We start from the raw sequence: 26,758 nt of genomic DNA, 5'->3' as shown, positions 1-26,758 counted from the left end.
CATGACCTGACATTATGAGGTATAGTCAGATAGTTGAACAGCTTTCTGCACAGTTCGAAGCAGACCTATAAATTTTGTATAGTGAGGTCGATAATTCCCTCAGTCCCGAGAAAACGGAAAACGGATAAAAAAGAATGGAAAATATTGACTTTTAAAGACAGAGAATACCAAAAAAATTTATGGTAAACCTTTTTTTCTGTAAATGTGTTATATTCTTACTTTTGTACACATTTTACTTTCGTTCAGCTAAATGCATGTCCATGTTTTTGATAAGGAAGCAACCCTTTTATTTTTAGGGGAGGAAGTACATGGATAAATTTGTTTTATTTTTAACATTTTTAAAGAAATTTAGATTGAGCCTATTTTGTCATTGCTTGCCTGCGTGATTTTTTATCGACTCCTAGGAGTCGAGATTAAGAATTGAACGATGGACAGTAAGTGCGTGAATTTTTCTTGCTACCTAATTGGAAGATATTACGAGACGTGAATAATCAAAGTTTATTGATTTGTTAGGACAATCCAAACCTAGTAAATGTCCTTCAATCCCGTAGAGTATCGGATTTGTCCTCTCTATTTTAGCAATTAGATTTTGCATGGTCATTAATCATGCATATACATGATGTTGGTACACAGGTAACTTTTATCTATAAATAGTCGAATCTTCTGGAGTTTCGTAAACAACAACGTTAAACGATATATACTACTTCATAACGTGTGACCTCACGTGTGTGGTAAAATTTGTTGATTGATGCACGTGGCTATTCTAGTAAATGAATAAATCTACATAGCGAGAGCACTTTCCATTTTCATCAGCTAAGAGTTGACTAGCCCTTTTTGAAAGGCTAATGCTTGTTCTATATTCCAAACAACATGTTTTGCGGTCATTTTTGATTTTGTTAATCGATCATTTAATTTTTCGGGGGAGGGGGAGAGATATTGATTCGGAAATTTGGTTTTGAAAATTATCTAATGGGCAGAAATATCTTCTTTTTAAATTCACAGCACGACCCCCTCCCCAATATCGAATGGTTCTTGCTTCGTACATGAATGTTGTTTAGAATTAAAAGAATATTATCCGACTGAAATTTGACATGCTGAAACCGGCGAAGGGAGACAACCACAAAATAATTTATGTCTTAGAAGTCCGTATAATTGTAAGCCTAATTCACTTGCGTTTACGTACGTAAGTTTCGTTCGAAACGTAAAATTCTCTATAAGTCTTTAACGACCCTGTTTGAACTTTCAATAAATCATGCACATGTTGTTGGTAAACAGATTTTTTTTACAAACGTAGAAACAAATACTTCGTTTAATCAGGTTGAAGTTAGAAACAAATCCAGCGTTTGTAAATGTACTTACAAACGACAAACGACAAACTGCAGACGCATTTTTAGCGTTTGCATAGTTTGTCAAAGTTTATGTAAACTTTGCAAACGTATGTTTGAAAGAAATGATCAAAACATGTGCGCGCTTAACCGTTTTATCGTTTGTGTTAGAAAGAAATGCACCCATACTAAATTTAAACAAAATTATGAACTCATATTTCAATTTCTTTTTGTAAAAAATTTCATGTTCATTATAATGAAAAAAATAAAATATTCGTAAACACTAAGAATGGTTTTAATTAATATGTTCATACTTTTCATTTTCATTTTTATATTTATCACTTTTTAATCATTATTTAAAATAAATAAATGTTCACTTATGACAGTCATAAGAGCATCATAGATATGACTCTCTTAAGACAGCTTTGGTTTACATCCTATGACATATCATATGCTAGTCATAAGATGATCATAAACTATGTCCTAAGATATATCTTATGACATATCTTATGATACTTTCGAAAACCAGGCCCGTGCACGTGTGTATAAAAAAGAAGATATGGTATGATTGCCAATGAGACAACTCTCCACAAGAGACCAAAACAAAGGCGAATCCAGGTAGGCCTTTTTGTAGGAAACATTTGGTTAATTATATGGGAATCACTGAAGCACTACTGGAGCGGCCCCCTTAAGCAAGTCAGTGGGCTCCTATTATGAAAAATTCTGGATCAGCCACTGCAAAATGACACAGAAATTAACAGCTATAGGTCACTGTACGACCTTCAACAATGAGCAAAGCCCATACCGCATAATTAGCTATAAAAGGCCTAGAAATGACAATGTAAAACAAAATTCAAACGAGAAAACTAACGACCTTATTCATGTATAAGAAATGAACGAAAAACAAATATATAACACAAAAAAAATGACAACCATTGAATTACAGGCTCTTGACTGGTATGTTTACGAGTCAACCAAAGATACACCATTCAGAAAACTTGCTCAATTTACCTTCAACGCTTTACTTGTTCTAATAACCTTTGTCCCAATCAACCAAAGATATTGATATTATAAATGTTTAGTTTCAACACACAACAACACAACACCATTTAGAGAACTTGGTATGAAAAGATGTGGACATTATAAATGTTTACCTTCAACACACAACAAAAAACAAACCATTTCCAAAGTGTGGTATGAATTGAGGTCAATCAAAGAGATGGAAGTTATAATTTAATACCTTCAACACTAGACAAATATTACACCATTTAGAAAACATGATACATAACGAAGTAACAACTTGCATTCAAAGATCAGATTGATTGATTGTTGGTATTTTAACGCCACCTTTAGGCTATTTCGTTGTGGCCAGCTTTTCTCAAAGGAGGAAGCCGGAGTACCCAGAAAAAAGCACCAGCCTGTGATATTCAAAACTGACATTCCTGGTCAATTTAGATTTGAGTCGATTGCACTTGGATGTACAAGGTTTAAACTCACAAGTTAACTTCAGTGTTGACTGGCTAGTAAATACACACAGTAGAAGATCTTTTTAGATCACTTGGCCACCAAGGCCCATCAGGTATTAGATGGTGTTGGTGCTAGCAGTTTAAATATAAGTATCAGCACTACTTTCAATGTGAAGCAAAACCAAACAACTCGTTCTAAGACAGGCACCTATAAACATGATTAATTTAGAAGACAAAAATAAATCTGCACAATTTCTCATGAAATAATAAATAGTGGTTGAACATACAGTAGTGAAAATAAAAATGGTACCCAAAAAGTAAGGAATTACTTATATAAACCCTTCAGTGGGTCTCATTGGGTTCTAAGCGTGACGCAGGATAGCCGATTTTTTTTATAAGTAATTTAGAATGTATACTTTGACGCACAAGCCATCGCACATCACCTTTCTGAACTTATATAAGTTTTCAACTAATGTCAGTCTATTTTGTTTGATGCAGTAGCGGATCCAGAAATTTTTATGAGTGGGGCCCACTGACTGCCTAAGAGGGGGCCCGCTCCGGTCATGCTTTATAGATTCCCAATATAATATATCAACCAAATTTTTCACAGAAAAGGGGGGCCTGGGCCCCCTTCTAATCCCGCCACTGTTATGTACACTTTCAGCACACAATTTATATACTACTAGTATATTTTTACCTATTTGGTTATTTCAGGTGCCTTTTATGGCCTCTTATCATATTCTATCATTTATAAAAATAACAATCTCATGTTTAAACTACTTGATTACCATGGTAACCAATATGCAATAGTTATCTTTTACTATGTGATATGATATGTTTATTAGATATCATATTATTTCTCACTATGGGTATCTGTAAAAGCTCAAAATGAAATTTTACCCAATTTCACCATTTTCCCGCCAAAATTTTGGGTTTCAAGGCGGAATATTTTTTTTTCCGTATCCGGCGTGACCTATATTTTTTATTTGCTTATTCTTTTAAGCTATATTTCAGCTTTATGTATTTTATATTTGGACAAAATGTCATAGAACGTTTTTTTGATATTTCGATAAAAATATGTGAACACCTCTATTTTTCCTATCATTTCATTGAAAAATGGTCCCTTTTACATACCTTTTTAAAAGTAAAATTCTGGGCTTAAATGGTCCGTGACCCCCTATTTTTTTCGACCAATTTGATTCACTTTCTGTAAAGAATAAAATAACAAAAAATACGGCACTTCTGATAGAAACTTCGAATAGTCCCGAGCCACCTTAAAGCTTGCTAAACCTCTGACTTGTATGACAGTGGTATCAGGTTCCATTATATTGACAACGATGTGTGAACACAAAAAACGAACATAATAGGATAAAATGGCAAAAGTAGTGATATCATGAAAGATGTTTGCTTTTCTGTACGGAGAGTGGAGTATACAAGTATGATTATTTATCTTACCTCTTATACATTTCTAGGAATATGATAGGTTAAAAGCGTCCTCGTGGAGACCGTGTATATCTATATTAGGTTAGTAGGAAGGCGGGGCTCATTTCAATACACGGTTAGTAACTTGGAGTTACGACTTTGGCACTATTTGATCATTTAAATGTATTGAAAGTTTTGTTTACTATTGTCATATCAAGGTTGTTGATATTTAATTGTAATTGTTGACATAAGTTTTTGTGTGCAGGATATAGGAGGTCGGTTCTAAAAATTCTTACAATTAATTGCAAAATTAAAAGTTCAAACGTGACACTATGTATTAAGTGCATGTATATGTAAAATTAGATAACATCGGTAAGACAAGGACACCTTATCATTAGATACGAATTATCAATGTTCTGACAATGAAATTCCTTTTTCAATGTATTCTGTCATTCTTTGTAATAACATTTTATGTTTCAGGGAAGAAAGATGAAAAACGTCTACTGCTGATTACCCCAGATGTTGGCCAGGATCGTTTAAATCGTTTGGAAAATCAGTTGGCTTCACTAAACAGCGCTGTTCAACAACAATCGCAGACTATACAACAGCAAGCTTTAACTGTACAGCAACAAGGAGCCGTCATTCAACAACAAGGAACAACCATTCAACAGCAAAGTACAACCATACAGCTACAGGGCACAGAGATCAAACAACTGCAATATGCCAAAGGTAATTGTTGTACACAAAATATCACACACACACACATAGGTATCTAGATATAGCTGCAATCCATTTGTATTACAAATACTGCCGTACATAATAAATACCAGAAAGGCAACTCCTGGACAAACGTTTATGTCCTTTCTGATATATTACAGGCAGAATTTTCGTTTAATGCTTTGCCGTAGTTCTTAAAATTGTTACATTTCTCCTGTCAGAGCATACGTACAGTGACCAATAATTGATATTTTAATCCACGCAATGTGAACTCTGTTGGATAGTACCTGTTGTCTACTTGGCAATTATAGCACTTCTCTTATTTTATACAAGTATTAAGTAAGTATAAAAAATTAAATTTTTTTTACATTGTATTATTGATAAATATCAACATATGAATTAAAACTATTACCAGAACATGACAAAATACTGGGAAATGCTGTATCATGGATTACTAACAACTGCATGTACACTGAAAACACATAGGCTACATTTTTTGTACTTTAGAAGATTACCATTTACAATGTCCAAAGTAAGACTCATTAGTATATACGTACATGTATAGAGATTTTGGAGAAAAAAAATAAACATGATTGTAACTGTGAACTACAAACTGATATCTGTTCAAAAGTTAAACTTCAAACGCATTATTGATGGTTTTACATCAACTTTATAATTGTGACTATCATCAATAAGTAACGTACGAAGTATGCCAACATTTTTTTAAGCCTGTTTGCATATTACATCAAGATATGATTTATAGTATACTCATAATTCTATAGAAGCCGCAATACTTATGACAATCTATATTTGTGTCTGACTGATTTAAAAAAGTTGTTGGTAAAAAAAGATTTACAACATTTCAGGAACTGGTTCTACATACATTATCTGGGGACGGAAACAATGTCCAAATATTACAGATACTGAACAAGTGTATTCGGGTAAAACTAACAAATTTATATGTGTTTTAAGCAATTAAAAAGATGAAGCTCCTGTTTAAGTCACAAAAGCGTGTACCAACTGCAAATCAAATGGATTTCAAAAGGACAAGGATAAAAAAAATCTCAAAATAATTTCTTAATTTGATGTTTTTTAAATAAATAATTACCGGATTATATTACCACTAGACGTTTACAAAAATCTATAAGTTCTTCATTTTATTTTCCTCTTTAGTACGTCAAAGTAACTCTGATATTATTTTTTTTTACCACATCATTGAATCAGTTATCAATAACGTATCCTAACAAAACAGAAGAGACTGAGTTTCTTTCGTGTTCAGCCTGTCGTCGATTCTTTACTTATTCGAGTTCAAACCAGAGATAAAAGTTTTTTTACTAAGTGTTGAAGGTCTGACTGATTTTGAAATGATTTTGATTTGAGGAACAACAATAAAAGCGCTGTTCCTTTGCTTTTTGTGTGTTTTTTGCTGTGCATGTTCTGATTTTTTTTCATGGATGGATACCCCATATCCTTTGTTTTTCTATTTATATTCAAAAAACAACAGCGAGATGATTGTCAGAGAAGACATGAAAACGATATCGAAATTACAAGGCCAAATGTTACCAGATTTGTCCACAATCATCATTAGGGTAAATAGTTTGAAAATTGTAACTGAGGACCAAGCCTGCCACATAAGATTGCAGATACGCAAAAACATAGAACAAAGACATAAAAAAGAAATTCTGTCTTTGATTGTGAAAACCGCTACAAAAAGGGAAAATTTTGGCATTATTTTTAGCTCTACCCATTTTTCAATTAAGTTAAAACTGTCAGACGACCACTTATAGGAAATGTTCTGAAATAATTATATCAGCAAGACAAGATCGTCAAACACGTCAATACGGTCAAAATCGTTAGTTGACTCGTTTGACGAAATCTTGCTCTTTAAAGACGATTATTACCATTTTGTTGAGTATTTGCCCTAGGCTAGCTAGTATCGGAAAACGCTAAAAGATGGATACCTTAAATAACAAAAACGATCAACAAGACAAATTCTGCAAAAACGTCAAATTTTGAAGTACATGTAATAGTAAGAATACGCTTCATAGAATGAGTGTGTGTGTGTGTGAGAGAGAGAGAGAGAGAGAGAGAGAGAGAGAGAGAGAGAGAGAGAGAGAGAGAGAGAGAGAGAGAGAGATTTTTAAGAACTATATTTTTGGAGCAAGTCCATTGTTGAAGGTGCACATAGAGAACTATGTGAGCGACATATGCTATTAAAATCCGCTTTTTATAGTTTATTCTTATGTTGTAATGTTTCATCGCTGTCCCTAATTGTTGGAAGGATTTGACGACAGCAAACATGTTTTACCCCGCCATCCATATTCGATAAATGAATGTCAAAATTCAGGAGCCTGTTATTCAGGTTGCCATTTGTTGTTGTACATCATATTTGTTTAATATTTATTTATAAAATCAAGCCGTTTGTTTTTCGTTTGAATTGTATTACAATTTTCTTTTCGGGGACTGTCATATTGTATTGTATTTGCTCATTGTCGAAGGACTTTGAGAAAAGATAAAGAAGTAAGAAAATGAAGAGTTAGGCTTGATAATTGTTAAAACTTCAATGGACAAATGATTTATCTAGTTAAAACATGAAATGACATATATTAAACGTGTTTTGATCATGTTGATAGGTTGAAGTTTATAATATTAGATGAATTATACAAGAAGAAGAAGAATGTGCATAAGGACACGAATGCCCCCGATTAAGCTTGGCAATGTTAAAAGTTTAAAAAGGGCATTACTATAAATGACTCACTTTGCAAATTCAAACTCTGCCTGTGAATTTTTTATCTTAGCATTGCGGAATAAAAAATGGAAAACACGGACAGACAGACAGTAAGACAGAAGGACGGATGGAACATTGGAAGGACGGTCAAAGGTACTTGTAACACCCAAATGCCAAAATTGCCTACGCCAGGAACATAACAAAACGTCAATATATCAGGCATATTCAGGACGATGATGATTTTGTACTATGAATACGAACCCTGGTTTTTACTAAAAAGATTTATAGACAAAAATACCGAATTCCTTAGAAAATTATAAACGGAAGTCCCTAATCAAATGACAAAATCAAAAGCTCAAACACATCAACCGAATGGATAACAGGTGTAATATTTTTGCAGATAAACATGTTATTTGACACTATACATGTATTTTCAATGACTTTCAATGTTTTGGTAAGTTTGCCATATGTTAGAATGAGGACCAGAGTTGTTGAACATTTGTTTCCATAGTAATCATACCACTTCTCCTTTTATATACTAATGTTTCATTTGCATATATCGATATTTCTCTCACTGTTTTATAAAACATAATTTATTTTAATTTCACTTTGGTATTAAGGTTATGCTGGAGGAGGATACTATAGCCAGTCAGGTTCGGCACCAGAGTATGTCTGTCTGCCACCAGATCCAGACTTTCAGAGAACTAGTGGAAATGATGGTGGGCGTATGTATGGGGCGGAATACGAAGGAAACTTTTTTGGTACACAGGATGAAGATGTTCCATGTTCTGTTTGTAGAAAGAAGACTTCAACTGCAATGTTGATGATTCCTGGTAAAAACAAATGTTATAAAGGATGGACTATAGAATATCATGGCTATCTGGGATCCGGGTATCATGGATATGCAGCTGCATCATCGTACGTTTGTGTTGACAGCCATCCTGAATATCTAAATGCCGGTGTAAGAAATGATGAAGGGAAACTTTTCTATTCTGTTGTAGCAAGATGTGGATCCTTACAATGTCCCCCCTATCACAACAATTATCCACTGACATGTGTTGTATGTTCAAAAGTTTGAAAGTCCATTAATCTTGAAATAAATATTTGATAATTCAAATGGGTGTAAATAATTCATATATACCATATTGTATTTACATTACTGCGGAGCCCCGCTAGTGACATGCAAAGAAAAAAAATTGTGTGCACAAATTAAATATATTGTGCGCACACAATTCTATAATGTGCGCGTAAAATAATATATTGTGTGCACAATTTAAATATATTTTGCGCACAACTTAAACTTATTGTGCACAAAGCTTAAATATATTGTGCACACAAAATAATATAGTGTGAGCTCAAATTCATTGATCTTACACATTGTACATGGCTTTAATAGTCCGAGAACACAATTATTTCGTAGTGCATTTCTTTTAGAACATAAATGAAAATTAAAAAAAATCCCACCTGCGCTTTCTCAAAGAAACTTTTACAGTGTGTTGTACTACTTTTGGGACAAATTATATCAAAATTATAGAAAACTTCATCGTCTCAAACTCAAAATATGGACAATTTTATCTTTAGGGCGTCTTGAAATCTTTTGACAGCTTCCGAAGTGCTATTTTTCAACCTTTTTTACCTGGACCAAATCACTACTTTCCTTTAAAATTCTGGACACAAACTTTTTTACAGTGTAATTTCACCCCCCCACCCCCTACTTGCAATTTGAGGCATAAAACATGGAGAAATAAATTTGGAAGGGGTATAAAAATTAATGGCAAGTATCCCACTGTCAACACTAGGGACTATATTTGTGGTCTAGGACCTAATGTCTCCTTTTCAAAGTGACAGAATGGAGAAAATGCATAAGATGAAATGGCGCTAGATTACATGGAAATACTCGCACTTTCAGCAACAAAATATCACTGCATTGTTTCTTATGGACACCTGAAACAAATACTGAAGAAGCTGCATGTACTTTTATTTCGTTTCGTTAAACACACAACTGTCCAAATTCAATATAGTTACCTGCCCTTGATTTTAAAACAATTCTGTCTAAAATAAATTGAATTCATTTAATAGTACCTAACTTTTTTTTCTTTTTCTACACTAAGTTTCAAGTTTTTAAATTCTAAATGTTTTGCTGTATATTGAAAGATATTTGTATAAAATTCTTTAAACTTGAAAAAAGTAAAATCCCAAAAATACTGAACTTAGAGGAAAATCTAATCGGAAAGTCCATAATCACATGGCAAAATCAAATAACAAAACACATCAAAAACGAATGGACAAGAACTGTCATATTCCTGACTTGGTACAGTCAAATGTAGAAAATGGTGGATAAAGCCCCAGGTCAGTGAAAAAACTAAGTAAATTTAGTTTGTTATCCCTCATTGATGTCGTCCCTTACTACATTCTCAGCAATAACGTGAACATCGTGTTCCATATGAATACAGTTAAATTATTCTATTTCTGACTAATACGTAGAAGATTTCTTGGAAACAATACAGTCATGTCACCAAAACCTACCAGAACATGTGGGCGTGGTGGTAGGGGGTGATTTAAAGGCAGAGGGAGCAAAGTAGCGAATCCTGATCAAGCAGGGAGTCGGACTGACCAATCCAACCTAAATTACAATCTTATTGCTGGTCCATATAGACCAAATGACGATATTTTAATGAACGATATGATAGATGACACAGGTGTGTCAATAGACATACAGGTAGGAAGATGTGGTATGGGTAGCCAATGAGACAAGTTGAAGACAACTCTCAATCCAAATAATAATTTATAAAAGATAACCTTCATAGGCCAGCTAAAAAGGGCCCAAAAAAACCCATTTAAACGAGAAAACCAACGATCTAATCTATAAAAACGATAAGCATAGTTGAGCCGTTAGAGCAAATGGATAATTACATAAATACAGACAAACAAAATCTAGGAAGTTTTTTTTATATATTCTATGCGAAAATGACAATGCAAATGATGGTCGTAGTATGAACGTAGTCAGGTCGTAAGAAGAGCGTGGGGCCGTGATAAAGTCGTTGTGAGATCGTAGCGTAGTCTCCTTGAATCATGCGTTTTTCAACTGATTTTTATAGTTCATTCTTATGTTGTACTGTTATACCACTGTCCCAGGTTAGGGGAGGCTTGGGATCCCGCTAACATGTTTAACCCCGCCACATTATTTATGTATGTGCCTGTCCCAAGTCAGGAGCCTGTAATTCAGTGGTTGTCGTTTGTTTATGTGTTACATATTTGTTTTTCGTTCATTTTTTTTTACATAAATAAGGCCGTTAGTTTTCTCGTTTAAATTGTTTTACATTGTCTTAACGGGGCCTATTATAGCTGACTTTGCGGTATGGGCCTTGCTCATTGTTGAAGGCCGTACGGTGACCTATAGTTGTTAATGTCTGTGTCATTTTGGTCTTTTCTGGATAGTTGTCTCATTGGCAATCATACCACATCTTCTTTTTTTATATTTCGCTAAGCTCTCACTACGGTGGTACAACGACCTTTGCGATCTTACTACGATCTTAGTGCACTATCACTACGCCCTGATTTTGCCACGACCGCACAACGATTGTTTTGAACATGTTTAAAGTTGGCCACGGTCATCACGATCTTGAAGACCTCACCATGACCGTGATACGACCTTACTGCGATCTACGAGATCGTACTACGATCATCAAAATTTGCATTTTTTTCACAGATCGTAGTGCGATCGTGGCCTAGTGGGATTGCGGTATTAAATCTGGTTTTATAGCACCAACCCTCTCACTTTGATTACAGTCTCATCAAATTTCGTTATATTTACAATGATGCGTGAACAAAACAGATATAATAAATAAAGTAGTCAAAATATGGGCACAGCAGTCATCATGTGCAAAATGCACAGGAGCGATGCTCGATAACGACATCCAATGTACAATAAGTGTTCCCTGTACTGATTTGTTATTAATACAGTGTATTCGTCATTAATGTACTTTAATATAATGCTATATATATTTAAAATGCCGGGATTGTGACCTCAAATCCATTAGAATCCCTTTATGCATATACCTGTTAGAAGAAGGGATCTCTGTCCGAAGTTGTTGCACGTCATAGCTTTTATAGACTTGTGACGACTTTAAACCTTTTCCTATAGTTTACCTTACTATCATTATATAAGTCTTTAACTTATATGTGATTATAATGACTTCTAACAAGACACTATGTAACACAGTCCATATGGCGTGGATATGCGACTGTATGTCATCGTACGATCGACAACATAGAGTTATGGTGATTTTTACATTTGGTTGTTAAATAATGGTTGTCTCATCGACATATATCAACATATTCTCGTTTCATACCTTTAGTTTCTTATCATATTGAATATTTGATTATTAGGTGAATATCTAAGAGGTAGATTGATGCATTATTTACAAGCTACATTCTGTAGTAAGTGGAGCAATGATATTTCTAGTACATAGTTTTGAACCTGAAGAACATAAATTTGTATATCATCAATTCATATAACAAACACTGAGTTTTGTTTGGCTATTAAAATGCACTGGCAACATTTACCATGGCATATGGAGGTATGAAGACTTGAGAATCTGAAAATGAAATACGAACAGCATAATTAAAACATATTTCAATGTATATGGGTCGAGAGAATGGGACGTGATTATAATCTTTTACCTTTGTACCTTTGTATTTACTAGTTTTCAGGGGTAAATCGTAAACTGGGAATAATTTGAAAGGAAAACCACTTCTTTTACTCTATAGTATATACTCAAGTATCAAATATTAAAGGACTGGTAAAATCATTTAGTAATGCTGAAAAATATCCTTAACACCGTCTAAAAGGAATATATATGTATGTACGACAGACGTATGCATTTTCGAATACAGGTAGCGGGCTAATTGTAATAACAATACAGTAAGAAGTTCCGTTAGTATTTAAAATCGTGCATGCACGACAAGGGTGGAGACCATCTAACGAGTAATAAGCATTTATGTATAGGAAGATTTAAAATCTTCAGTATAACAGTTCATACATTATATATTTAGTGTTCATATTTTAATTATGCTCTTCTCTTTTGTAGATTGTGTTTTATGTTTACTACATTTGAAGATGGTCATCGCACCTGATGGTGCATGTCTTTATTAATACAAATATAATTTCATGTAAATATTTGAGATATACGTATTATTTTTCGTGGGTGGTATTAGGGTGTCGTCAGAAATAAGGAGCCTAGAGTACATAAAAGATTCATTTTTGGTTGAACAGAGTGAATTGAGAAAATAAAATAATATATAGTTCAGAGAAAACAAATGCCTAAGGATTATTAAAAACGGCATTTCCCTTAAACTGAATATGTACAATTATTCAGTACAAGTTATCAAAACTAAAACTATTTGTCTTGTTTGCTTGTTTATCTTTGTGCTTATCGCCGCTTTCAGACCGTTGATATGCCATAGGACAATTATTCGTTGGTTGTAGGAGTCTGAGTATCTTATAGGAACCACCAACAAAATGAACTAGAAACAAAAATTGGTTAAAACGAACGAAATTAAACAGAAATTGCAAAACTGGAATATAATCGAAATTCAAAATTTAAGTTGCACGTTAGCAATAGGACTGTTAAATAGGAAATCGATTGTGTTCGTTAAAGATAAGTGACCGACAATGAAACACTGTCGTTTTCCCAACATTTTTTAATGAACCCGAAAGAGTAAACTAATAAAATACTGCCAACTATTCCGTATTCAGAAAATCCAAAATCGAAAAACAAAGGTATCTTTTGAAATATTGTCTCTTACCAGATTATTAAGTTAACGTTTATTTATATGCTGACATATATCCATCTATACAACTGTTTCCTTTCTTTCCGTAACAAGCTGTACTCTAGATTACTTAACCCATCATTTTTCCACTCTTCATACGAATATTTTAAAAATTTTCTCCTGTAATACAAACAAAAAATACTTTTTTTTTTTATCAAAAATCAAAGCAAAGCAAAACTTAACCACCACCTTACCATTGAAAGACAAATACTAATGCAGATGAAACCTTGATATCATTACCTATGATTTTTTTATTATTTTTGATAAAGATTTTAAAGAAACATGTATTTGCTCAGCATTGACTTAACACATTCAAAATATTCTGTCAGTTGAATTTTCTTCGTGTCTCAGTTACACGAAATTTCATAATTTGTATATTGCATTTTCGTCGTAAAAATCTACAAAACACTTGGTGTAGCATCTAATTCGGCAATTCTCAATTAAGGAAAAGAGGACGGGATTGTGGAAACGACATTTATGTCTTCATATGTGAAAGTGATATTCCTTAAAGGTCAACCAACTCGTGATGGTGTCAAGAAAATATTTGAATGTATCATTTTAACTCTATCACTTTGAACTGTCGTTTCAACGGCTTTCATGTAAGCAAGAACCCTCTATAAAGAAACTCATAACAGGGAATGCATCTCTGGGATGAAGTATCAACTGCTTGATATATAATCCATATCCATCGCAGTTGGAATGCTGCTACATTAAAATGGAACATTCACAATTGGAAATCTAAAATCAACTTGTTTTGCATATACTATTGTGAGTTATCAATCCATAACAACACAGTGTTCTAAATTTCATTGTAATTGATAGATTACTGTTTCTGTTTTATTCATCGTTGGCTCTCAAACATTCTACTTTGAATGTTTCTGATGAAGGTAAATCCAGGAAAGGGGGCCAGAAATTCATGACGTGTTGTTTTTAGATTTTAAGACTTTATTAATGTAAACAGTATTTTCGCCGTTTTCCCCCTATAATCCCCGTACTTTTAAACATAAAGACGAACCGGTATGAGCCACGTTGACGTCTGTCTTCCTGTTCTCTTTATGTTGTTGCTGACATTGTGAGGATCAACAGTCAAAAGATAGGGTGGCAATACTTCATAATTGCAGTTAATGAAATTATATATGGTAGATGTTTTTTTTTATTGTTTTATTTCTACTTATGTTCATGCTATTTATTTTATTCAATTACCATTATCACAAAATTAAATGGTCTCGCTGTATTTTGTATGCTCTGTTATCTGTCTCTTTTGTTTAACATTAGATGCAAAGAAAAAGACAATTAAAATTGAAGAAAATAGATAGTTACAATTTTATTTATTCCGATATTGCATGACTTTTGACACTTTGAAGCTTGATTCACTCCGGTATTTTGTTTATGTTACGACTGTATGTTGACTAATTTGATAAGATGTGTGTTTTGTTTTGTATCTTGCTTGCTTTTTTACTGACGTATATCTTACCCCCTTATTCCTATTCAGAAAATGGAAGCAAATGTGCCACAAAATCTGATTTTGTTTGAGATAAAATATCGAAATCTGAGATTGATTTGTTTTTGATAACCTCGGATGTAAAGAAAAGAGATGACAGCCATTCCGTATCTTGTGTTGAATGCTGAGCTTCGATATTTATTAATTCAAATATTCTAGACTGATTTTCTATATTTGACATTTGCACCTATCCTTAGAATCATGCAATTTCCATTAAAGAATCGAATATAATATTAATATTAGTATTATAAGCCAAATTATGACAATTGAGCTGAATATAATTTCAAAAATACCTATCACTGTTCTTTTCAGCAAGCTTGTGGCTAACACTGCCGCAAATACCAAAATCTTCAAACGGCCGAATCAATTCGTATTTGTGGAATTTTATTCTAAAATAATAATTAATATAATTATAAAAATGACCGTCTAATATATAAATTGTGGAAAGTAGATTGTTTTGATCTGCACCAGTCAGTATGTGTTAACAATAGTTTAATCTAATTTTATCAAAAGCAGATTTAAACCACTCTTCAAAATTATCTGCTGAAGATAGGGTTGTTACAATTGATAACTTTACCAAATCTTTGATTCTTATGAATGAGTACTCATGTTCAGCGCTTAGGATTTTATTCATGGATGGCAGCTCCATACACAAGAATACACAAATAAGTTATAAATAATGGATGGATATCAATTTTTTTTTAAACTCAAACAGGACAAAATCAAATAAGAAATTGATCTGATATTTTTCTGTTTATCAGTAACGATTATGCTTGTGCGAATTCGTTCCTAACGCCTAAGACACTGAAGGTATTTTGAATACTATATATGATAAAACGCATATCACCAAACTATCTCAATTGGCTGATGACACAACCATTGTATGTAGTTAACGAAACGGCAATATCAAAATCTAGTCTAAAGTCAGGAGCTTTAATTCATTAGTTGATAATAGCTGGTGTCTGAAATAAAATTTTTGTTCGTTGTTTTCTTATAATTCGGGTTTTCTCGCTTAAATAAGTTCATATTAAGTGATGTTATAAATTTACCAAAAATGATTTAAAAGCATATCATACGGTATTGATTTTCATTTTTGAAGGCTGTATTGTGACCTATAGATTCTAACGTTCACTCTTTTCGTATCTCGTGGATACTTGTCTCAATTGCAATAGAACACACTTCCTTATCATTATATGGAGCTGATTTAAAAATCATTTGCTCCAGTATAGTGAAATTTTCCATATAAAACAATCAAGTGAGTCGTAAGTAAGTATAGGAAAACCTAAGTAATGTAACTAAAGTACACTAGATTTTGGACCTTATCTAGAATATTGAGACCACAAACAGAGACATGTTTGCATTGCAATATGTTTGCAGAGGTGATTTTAAATGATAATAAGGTAAACTTTAAAGTTTGTATCGGGAATTCAAGGAATATAAACCATTTGTATCGCAGCAACAATGATTATTTTTTTCTTCAATTTGAAATAATATGTTAAAAATGCATGTGCAAACAAAAACATTGTTCTGATCGATGTTACAAAGTAATTTGTTAATGGTTGTTATCAGAATCGATTTGGCAATACTAAAAGGAAACATTCAAAAATAGAAATAAAAACCTAATTTCATAGTTGAACATCATATTTTGAAGGTTAAATTTTTAATTAAATTTGATTAAAGAAAGACGCGATTCTTATCCAGCTGTGTATAATAATACTGTTAAAAAAAACATTGCAATTTGAGAAATATGGTATGAAATGGCATACATATAGTGGGCTTCAATAAGATACTTAATTACGCACGTATAGATATTCCATGTGACTCGAAATTGCATATATAAAAATTGGTCTTTAGGTACAAAATGACAACCTTCGTTTATTCAAAGTCACTTTGCTGACTTATATTTTTAAGTAGTACTTAAATTTTTCATGTTTTTAACTATTTTCAATGATTGAAGAAGATTGTTTCTTCATGTATATACTGAATAATAATTATGTAAAGTGTAGCAAGAGAAAACAGTGTAATGTACTGCAAGATATAAGTATCTGCACATTAGGAACTAACTTCTTGTTATTATTTGTTTAAGTTCAGAATTTTTCCAAATATTAAACATACAATGGTTTCCAAAAAGAATGTTATGTAATATTTTACCTTCTATACAAGTCATCATCTTCTCCTCCCCATCCAAAAAACTGATTACAAAATCCGTTTATTTCCTGGAACTGTTCTTTTGAAAATGTGATTATTCCACCTGCCAACTTTTCATATATCAAACTAAAACGATTCAATAGTTTCAATACAAAAATCTTATCAAACATGGATAATTTAGACTGTTAAATAATCTTAAAAGTATGTGTTTCAAATATATTAGAGTTATATGACGATATTTTATATATGTAATACTCGATATGATCTATACAATAAGACATTTTTCAGAATCATTATTACTTAATAACAAGACAATCATTGACGCCTTTTCTTTTGATTTGCCAAAAGATGTGTTGTTTTGTATGAAATATTGAATTTTAAATTTTGGCATTGTTTACATTTTCGCATTGCAAAAGGTCATAGTGTACTATTCTAAGACTGCCACACACATTTCACTAAATACGATTTATCAATATGTTACAGGCAGGGTAAACACGTGCTATACATTAATTAGACATGATCTAATTGTTAGCCTCCAGTAGCTGGTATTATTCCTAGATAAGCACTACAGTGTTTGTTTAGATACTTGACTTTTATTTTGTGAGTTAATTAAGAACCGTTCCGATAAGTTTAATACTTGGTAGAACGTCATCAGTGTCTGTTCAGAAAGTTGATGAACTAGAGTTGTGGCAAAGAACGTCTCGTCCTTTTTCTAACAAAAGTTCATCGGAAGGTACCAATTAGACCTTGATGATAAATATTCCGTATGAACCTCACAAATAATAAAAGATGGTCTTGAGGTATACAATCTAGGTACTGACGTTGTTTATCATCTTAATAACGTGTTGTAGTATTCATTTATTTGTGTTTATGAATATTACTTTCACATTTTTGTCTGTGTTTGGTGGTATCTATTTGACATGGCTCAGTTCTTTAACACCCGTCATTGTGCTATTGTTCTATGATAATCATATTGTCTTGTCTTTCATTTTTGCTCATATGCTTTGTTTATAAGCCTTTTAGACTCTCTTTGTTACATATCACGTGGCTCTGTACTTATACATCCCGTCATGGTGTTATTGTGTCATTGTAAATGTGTGTTTAAAAGTGTTTTTTTTAATAGTGATTATTATAATAAAACAATGTTGACTGCTGCACCTTTTTTTTTTACATTTATACCTGTTGTGTCTACTTTGTTTACAGATCGTTGTCAATATAATTGAAAGTGACTGTCATACAACTGAGAGGATTAACAAGCAATAAAAGCAGGTTTAATCCATCATTTTCTACGTAGACAAAATGCCTGTACCAAGTCAGGAATATGACACCTGTTGTCCATCCGATTGATGTGTTTAAGCTTTTGATTTTGCCATTTGATTAGGGACTGTCCGTTTTGAATTTTTCTTGGAGTTAACTATTTTTATGATGTTACTTTTCGCAACTTATGTTTGAATATTGGTTTGGCAAGTACTGTTACAACATTTACCCGAGTTAATTAGATGAAGGTTGAGCGCTCATTAACACAAACTATTTACCCTGCCATAAGTTGTATGAACATGTACCTGGCCGGAATTTTCATTTTAGTGGATTGTTGATTACAGTCTCACATATTTGTTTCCCGTTAAATGTTAATAGATTAAATTCGGGCACTTGATTTCACTTTCGTATTGGTTAACATTATAAAGGGTATATTATTAAGAAATAGTTATAAAAATAAAACATAACAGTTTTTTTTATAAATTCATTTTGAGTAACTACATAATGTATTAAATATTAATTAAATAAGCGGGTGAAAATTAATCCATTCCACCAATTAAATTTAGATGAGCTGCTGTTTCAATCGGAAATCCTAAATGATAATCCAACATAATGTTCAGTAGGTAATTTACTTCTATAACTGCAATCATTTTTTTTTAATCATATGTTCATGTAACATAACTGTTCGGTATTCACTGAAATATGTATTTTAACATCTTCATTTTGAGGAACACGTTATAAGCCAGAATTCTCTATGTATACCAGATTTATCTCAACTCTTAAACACAGTTACTTCGAATTACCAATAATGTACATGTAATTAAAATGGGCTTAATTATTTATAATGAGTAGTTATTAGTAGTACATGTAATGTCTAGTAAAATTTAGGAATTCATTTCTCTAACTGGAGTAATTTATATCGGAAAGTTTGGGTTATCAGTATTCAAAATTCGTAAACGAGTATTTTTTCCGTACTTCCTAGTAATCCTGTTTTGTAATTTATATTTAATGCAAGTACATTAATTATAAGTAATAACACATATTTCAAGAGGTTAACCTCAATACTCAAAAGAAATATCGAAAAGAATAAAAAATTATAACATAAAAGGGCAAATAATTCAAAGTAAACCAAAGTAACTCTGTGTAATTATGTTAACTATATTTTTATAACAGCCTTTTCATAGAAATCAATACATGTATTTATAAACACATGCATTCGTTGACCTAATGCAATTACTTTAACTGAAGATTAAGTCTGAAGACATCATACGTTCAGCGGTCAATAAACCGATAATGACCAATATGAAAAGACTTTAAGGTAGATGTGGTGTCTAAATTATAATCCATAGAATTTTTTAATAATTTGCCAAAATGTAGTTTATATCATGCTTTTTTTTTAAAAATAATAAAAAGAATGGGTCACCGGGCTTATTTTCACGCTACACGGTGTTCAAAATTGACAAATTTTGTATAGATTATGCATGGAAAACCCAATTTTCTGCAATAAAGCGTAATCTACACCATAGAATTTTGAGATAACATATGAGAAGATGGCTTTAATAGTATGCTTTCAGTTAAGAAAAAGAAACAATGGGGTCACCGGACCCGTTTTCTTGCTACATTATAAAATAGGTAAATTCCTAACACATTCTATAGTAAAAGTACCTTAATCTGAATTATCTGCCCTTGCATTTGAGTTGCATCCCCTTATGTTGCAAAGTTGGAAAAAAATTGATTAAACAATTTTTTTCTGTTTTTTTTGTAAAATACAACCATAAATATGATAAAACATGTCATTTTCTATATCGAAGTGGAAGTTCTTACACATGAATTACCTACTACTCTAAACATTTGCACATTCTATTAAAGATTTAGACCTTGCTTTCTGATATTTTCAAATCCAAGATGGAGGAAGACACCCTATCTACCTTAAGTGGTTTTTTTAACACATATTATTCGAAAGCGGTATACTACATTTTTGTATTCATTCCAAATATATTACGCAAACAGAGCCCAGCATAGAGATTTCTTTTCCGACGCTTTTTGTGAATTTCAACCGTACTATTATGATAGTCAAACTAAGTATTGCTAACAAATTCAAACTTAAACATTGGACAATGTTGTAAATCATACCAAGTTCCATTGTTTTATTTTTTATATTGACTAAGAAGCCTTTATAACGAGAAACTTACCGATATCCAAATTGCTCTACCTTAACTGATATATGAATTGGGTTGTCAGAACAGATGTAAAAGTTTCTGTCATCTTCAGGTAGAACATCAACGTCATGAAACACTACACAGTCAAATTCCATGTCTGATACGGCCTCTTTGAATCCTATATTTGCCATCATACCTTTGTTAAACGACAGACCAGATTTCTAAAATATTTGTTATGTTAATATATGATCATTAAATATTAAGACAACAAATATAATTATTATTAAGCATTATACATAGATTTTATAACAAACCATAAGCATGACATTGAACATCAACAGCTATGAAACCATGTTTATTCCACCATTTTCTACCTACGAAAATGCCTGTATCAGGGTAAGAATTTGACAAGTGTTATTCCTTCGTTTGATGTGTTTGTCATTTGTTTACAAACTTTCCATTGTTAATTTTCCTCGGAGTTCGGTATTTTTTTTATTTAACTTTTTTGTATCAAGCTGTGAAATTTAAATAATGACAGTATCATTAATTTGTTCTTGCTCTGAAACTTCCCTGAAAGCCAGTAAAAATGCCTGGGACTGCGACCTCGATAACCTTAGAGAAAGGTATAACGGTAAAATGACAGAAATTGAAAGGGAGAAGAACAGACAGATAGAGGATGAAAAGCAAAGAAGGATAAACATGGAAGAATCTTGTCATCATCTGGAGGATAGAATGGAAACATCATTAGCTGAAAATAATAGATAAAAACAACAGGTAATATTATTAACTTGATCTGATTTTGGTGTTCATAAAGAAAGACATTGTTGTTACTATTTCTGTTTAGCATTTGTTTTAGCTATTCTGCGGAGTCAATGATTGAATCTATAGATTTAAGACCGAGGGTTAAATTATTTAAACTTGCAAAGCTAATCTTATCATACCTGCATCATCGCCCTATACCAAAATTATTTGCAGGAGCTTATGTCAACAGAGAGAACATGTCAAAACTGATGTTTGGCACACAGTTGAGATAGTAAGTTTGAATTAACATAAGAAAACTTAGTTTAAGGACCAGAAATATCAATATTGTTGACTGATTCGTAATAGCAGCTAACATCTAGTAGCGATATGGTTTTTGTCGTTTTTCTAAGTCCTTATGACATAACATGCTGTAAATAATAGATTTGTGTTCCTTATTAGTGCAATTATTTTTAAAACAAAAGAAAGTTATACCTTGACATACGAAGTAAATACATAAAAACAAACTATAGCCAACTTTTTTAAAAGTCAGTGATATAGTAGATTTAATCATTGATTAAAACAAGAATTTAAATTCTTTTTTTTTATGAAGAAAAAGTAATATCTAGTTAAGAAGCTTCTTAAGTTATCTAAATTTATTACACAGATTGTGAATTTATATAGTCAGAACCTTTTATTTTTCCAGCAGCAGCATGTCCCAGTTAGTAAGATACCACATAGTTTGCGTTTATGTTCATGATATGCCCGATAGAGGTATGTTGCTTTCACTGCGACTTTTAAATGCAAAACAAGTGTTCTTAAAAGAAAAAAATCTAGTCATATCTTTAAATGTTCTACGTTAATCTGGATTTTACTTCTAATTATCTGTGTGACAGATAAATACATTTATATTCGAATTGTAGTAGTCACCATTTATCCCTTGCAAACTCCACCCAATTTTGAGTGACCTTTTATTCAATGAATGCAATCAGAAGAAAACAAATGACCTAATGTCCCTGGTCACCTGAGTTCAATCATGTGTTTTGGTTGGTCAATTTACTGTTTTCTGTTTAGCTGTTATATGGACTTTGTTTGCCTTTGTCCCTGTAATGCCAAAGTATGTGTATAGATGGGGTTTTTTTTCTAAGAAACTCACCTGCTCGATAACATATATCGCAAACTCTAGTTGTTGTCGCTTTAGTTTTGGTATCACGTTATTCAAAAAGACTTGGAGTTGTTTTTGTCTATCTCTGTATGGGACAATAATGGCAACTTTTTGTACAGGTGTACAGTTGGGCGGTCTATAATGTCCACCTTTTATATAGGAATGAATACTGTTCAAAATAGTCATGTTCAAAACAGATCTATTCAGTGGTATATACCCATCTGAAAGAGTTGGAAAACCAATGAAAATTTAGGAAACAATTTTAGTAATAATGTGTATATGCTGTAAATGGTATACACATAACTTGAGATCTGCTTTACGAAACACATTAACAAATAAATGATATGCAGTTAAAAGATTTATAGGCTTTTTGATATTAAATAATGAAAATATTATTGTTCGACAGAACTCAATTTCTTTATTTAAATTCATCAGGAAATCAATCTCAACTACACGTACATGCATGTATTTGAAATACAGTGATGTATTTGTACTTAGATATATCATTGCGTATTTTAGTATGCATCAAATTTAATTCATTTTAATTTCAAGAACAATATTTGACAAATGATATAAGGCGATTGGATGTCCTATCCACGTTTTGTTATTCCGATAATGGTAGTATCATAAGAGGACAGAGTGATCTGAAGACCTTTTAGTTTGTTGTACATTATCATCAGTATTAGGTTGATTCATATACTTCAGATTGATTTACATGTGGTTTATTGCAGATAATCGAGTTCCAATTGTAAAATGAGGATTCTGGATTCTTTGGATTCCGGATAGTGCTTGAACATAACACTTTTAACACATATACAATAAATCATAGCCTTATAAGATAAGGAGAATACTAAATAATGTATTTCAGAATTAGTTGTAATATGTTCATACTCACTGAGACTATCCGGTGGAAATTCACAAACATCATTAATCCTAGTTTTCAAAATACGGTACAGTTTGTACGCTGTACTATGTTTGTCATAACCAGAACTGGCTAAATTTAGGTTATTTAAAATGAATGAAATATTTCTGTCATTCCACCAATGTTTTTCGTGCGATACTACTGATATATCAACGATGTACAAGGCAAGACCAATTATGAAGAACAATGTCACACATCCACGCCGGCTATGATATTTCATGCAAGTTTTCTTCAGTACCTAAAATTTGGTGATAAATGGCAATAAACTTTCAATCATTTAATGCAAAATGGTTATATTTATACAGTATCGAGAGCCCTAGCATCAGAAATAATGTTTTCAATTACTCCGATCCGTGCTATTGCTACTTTTACAAAGACAAAATGCGCGTCTTGAATATCAAATTAAAAGCCTGGTATCTTTGATGAGTTTAAAAAAAAAGATTTTAAAATATAACACATACAGCTGGCGTTATCATATTTCTTGGAGAAATAAGAATTTTACCCGTGATCGATAATCAATGATAGGGTAATAAATGATCAGCAATTACCCTATGTTTACAAATAAGATTTCATAAAATGTGTAGATAACACAAATGAAATCCAACAGATTAGTTCGTTAACTGTGAGTTGAATTTAGGTGTTGCTATTTACCATTACCAATTTTCAACCCGGTTGTAAATAGTTATCAAGGTTCCAGAATTATATTTTGATACGTCAGACGGGCGTTTTGTCTTGGTAGGGAAGAAAATATAAAAATAAAAATTTAAATGTAAGTTGTGTTTGATGATAATCATAACATATATAAAAGTTAAGAGTGAACAGAGATGGCATTTTTGACAAAAAAACCATCTGAAAAGTAATATATTATGGCATATTAAAGCTTCAATTTGAGCATTTTTTATCAATAAATCAGTTCAAATCTTTCACATAAACTAATTGAATCGACTGAATTAGACACTTCAGTGTTTAAAAAGTGACTTTTCATCAGATGAATCTGAAATTTGAGGCCAAAATCGGCCCTTTCCCCTCCTATAAATCAGTAACATTTTTTGAACTGCATGTATGAACATTGAACTCTTTTAACATAATAAATGTATATTTAAATTGTTTACCATTAGTTTAAACAATATATTTTTTAGATCAATCAATATTAAACTCTATTATGCAAATGAAATAATATTAAGGATTCAGAAACGAGCAATTTGCTTTTACAAATCTGTCTCATTTTACAAAAATAATACACTTATTGAACAATACATAAATATAAATACTAGCATGTTCTGTAATAAATACATGAATATGAAAAATGGTGGAAGAAGAAGAAAAAAAATAATAATGAGAAAAAAATAAATAAATAATAAATAAACATGAATTATTGTAATGTATAAAGTGCGAAATGCTTGGGTTCCGATTGAAAGATGAAGCATTAACATCATGGGTTAAATCGTTTACTTTTAATAATATATTTCTCCACCAAACTAAATAAAAGACTATTTTGCTCATCTGAGATTACCGTTAATACAAAAAGCAAAGTTTTGTGTTAACTTGGACAGGAAGAACTGACATATAATCTAATAGTTCATGTTTTAAACCAGTGTATATTGGAAAAGATAACAGGAAGTGAGCATTTCTTTCCACATCAACACAACGACAATTTGGAGAGTCTACTAAATTACGAACAAATAGGTGGGAATTAAATGAACTTGAATCCATTCTAAAGCGAGTATGAAGAATTTGACCAAAACGATGTCCTACATAATAATTTTATTTAAATTCACTTCTTAGATGCCAAACAAGATTAAGTTAGCTTTTTAAAATGTGACTTGTTATTTGCAAGAAAAGTTATTCGTGAGTGTATCAAGGAGGAAACAATTAATTAAAAATGATTAGTGTGGCTTATACCTTATTTGAAATAATCTTAAAGTATACACTGCAGTGTTTATTTTCGGTTATCTGGATTTTTTTGCATAAAATACTGTGTTTATTCATATGAATTCCTTTACGAGATGGGACAGTTCTGCAGTTTTTAACAAATATCAGAACATAAAACAAGTTTACTCAAGGCTCCGTGTTGAAGGCCATACCTTGACCTATAATGGTTTACTTTTATAAATTGTTATTTGGATGAAGAGTTGTCTAATTGGAACTCATACCACATCTTCCTATATCTATTTACATCTACTCTAGCTTTATTTATAGCATATATACTAATTTAACAATTATGCACGTTATGTTATTTGACAAAGAACTAATTTTGACGCGTGAATGCCACATCGGTAACTTTTGAAATACCCATCTCAGTTAAACTACAACAGAAACAATTGAAAATAGGAAAGTATCAAGGTAGATTACAAATGCATGAGTGATAATATATTCACAAACTCTTACAATACCAACTGGACTGATCAATTTAAATTTCCACTTTAAAAAAAAATATAAATTCTAAATTTTGTTTGTTCGAAGTTGATGAATTGATGGTCGGACAGCGCGAATGATTTCTGTAAATTGTTGAACACTCTTGAACACCCTTTAACCGCTTTCGGTCTTTTTGTTTTTGTGTCGTTTTGTCGTGTTTTAATTAATATACCAAGATAAAACACATTACCTTTATAATGTTCATAGTGGTCATTTTAGGTACCCTGAAAACACAATATTCATATTTCTTACAAAAACGGAGAATTCAAGGAAAAGGAAATTATCTGTTGAACACTAGACAGTCGAATCAGACTGATAACTTCTGTCAAAACTTTGCTTTACCTATCAGTTTATTACACACGTGTGATGTCGATTGCCATGAGACATCGATCACTCAACAAAAAAAACGTTACAGAAGCAGAAGTTTGTGCGATATTTAAACATTTAAACTGTAAAAAAGAATGAACTTCATTGATATGGTCATATTTATAAATTAGCTGTTTACAAACATTTTAATTTGTTTGCTTCGCTATTAGTTTCAATCGACATATACGCCCTCTTGAAATAATTACCTATCACATATAGATTCTGATTTGTTTCTTTATGATGCGACTGTGTATTTTAGTTTCGATCAACTGTCATTATTCATGTTCGTTTTATTATGCATATATTGCACACCGAAATTCAATATTGAAATATAAATGATTAATTATATGTTCATTTCCTCTGTTAATCTGCTTTTGCTAAACAATGTAAACAAAAAAGCAGTATCTGTATTTTATAACTCTGCCAATCTAGGCACACCTCCAGAGTCGTGTCTATTAGTAAATGTTTTAATTTTCAACAAGTACAGTGAACAAAATTTTAAAAGCATGGATGTACAACGCACAATCTTTAAGTAAAACAAAATATTTTTCATTGAAACTTAATATTTATTGCTGTTTACAATTCCACTGTATATGT

The 26,758-nt window shown here is 31.9% G+C and overlaps 2 protein-coding genes across 2 annotated transcripts; one reads left to right on the top strand and one right to left on the bottom strand.

The window, feature by feature from the left end:
* The first annotated feature begins 4,615 nt into the window (after positions 1–4,615).
* On the top strand, positions 4,616–8,775 carry LOC143085558 (uncharacterized). Its single transcript, XM_076261989.1, has 3 exons — positions 4,616–4,942; positions 5,797–5,871; positions 8,279–8,775. The coding sequence occupies exons 1-3, from the start codon at positions 4,636–4,638 to the stop codon at positions 8,734–8,736; spliced, it is 840 nt and encodes a 279-aa protein (XP_076118104.1). The 5' UTR covers positions 4,616–4,635; the 3' UTR covers positions 8,737–8,775.
* Positions 8,776–10,423: 1,648 nt separating this feature from the next.
* LOC143085557 (beta-1,4-galactosyltransferase 4-like) lies at positions 10,424–26,009 on the bottom strand. The gene is made up of 8 exons (XM_076261988.1): positions 25,986–26,009; positions 23,354–23,618; positions 22,450–22,679; positions 20,589–20,776; positions 17,143–17,265; positions 15,285–15,380; positions 13,467–13,610; positions 10,424–12,256 (listed from the first exon to the last, which is right to left on the bottom strand). Exons 1-7 carry the CDS (start codon positions 26,007–26,009, stop codon positions 13,490–13,492), a joined length of 1,047 nt encoding a protein of 348 aa, XP_076118103.1. The 3' UTR covers positions 10,424–12,256; positions 13,467–13,489.
* Between the last annotated feature and the right edge of the window lie 749 nt (positions 26,010–26,758).

Source organism: Mytilus galloprovincialis, chromosome 8, assembly GCF_965363235.1.
Source record: "Mytilus galloprovincialis chromosome 8, xbMytGall1.hap1.1, whole genome shotgun sequence".
Taxonomy (NCBI): domain Eukaryota; kingdom Metazoa; phylum Mollusca; class Bivalvia; order Mytilida; family Mytilidae; genus Mytilus; species Mytilus galloprovincialis.
This window is presented reverse-complemented; position numbering and strand designations above follow the sequence as displayed.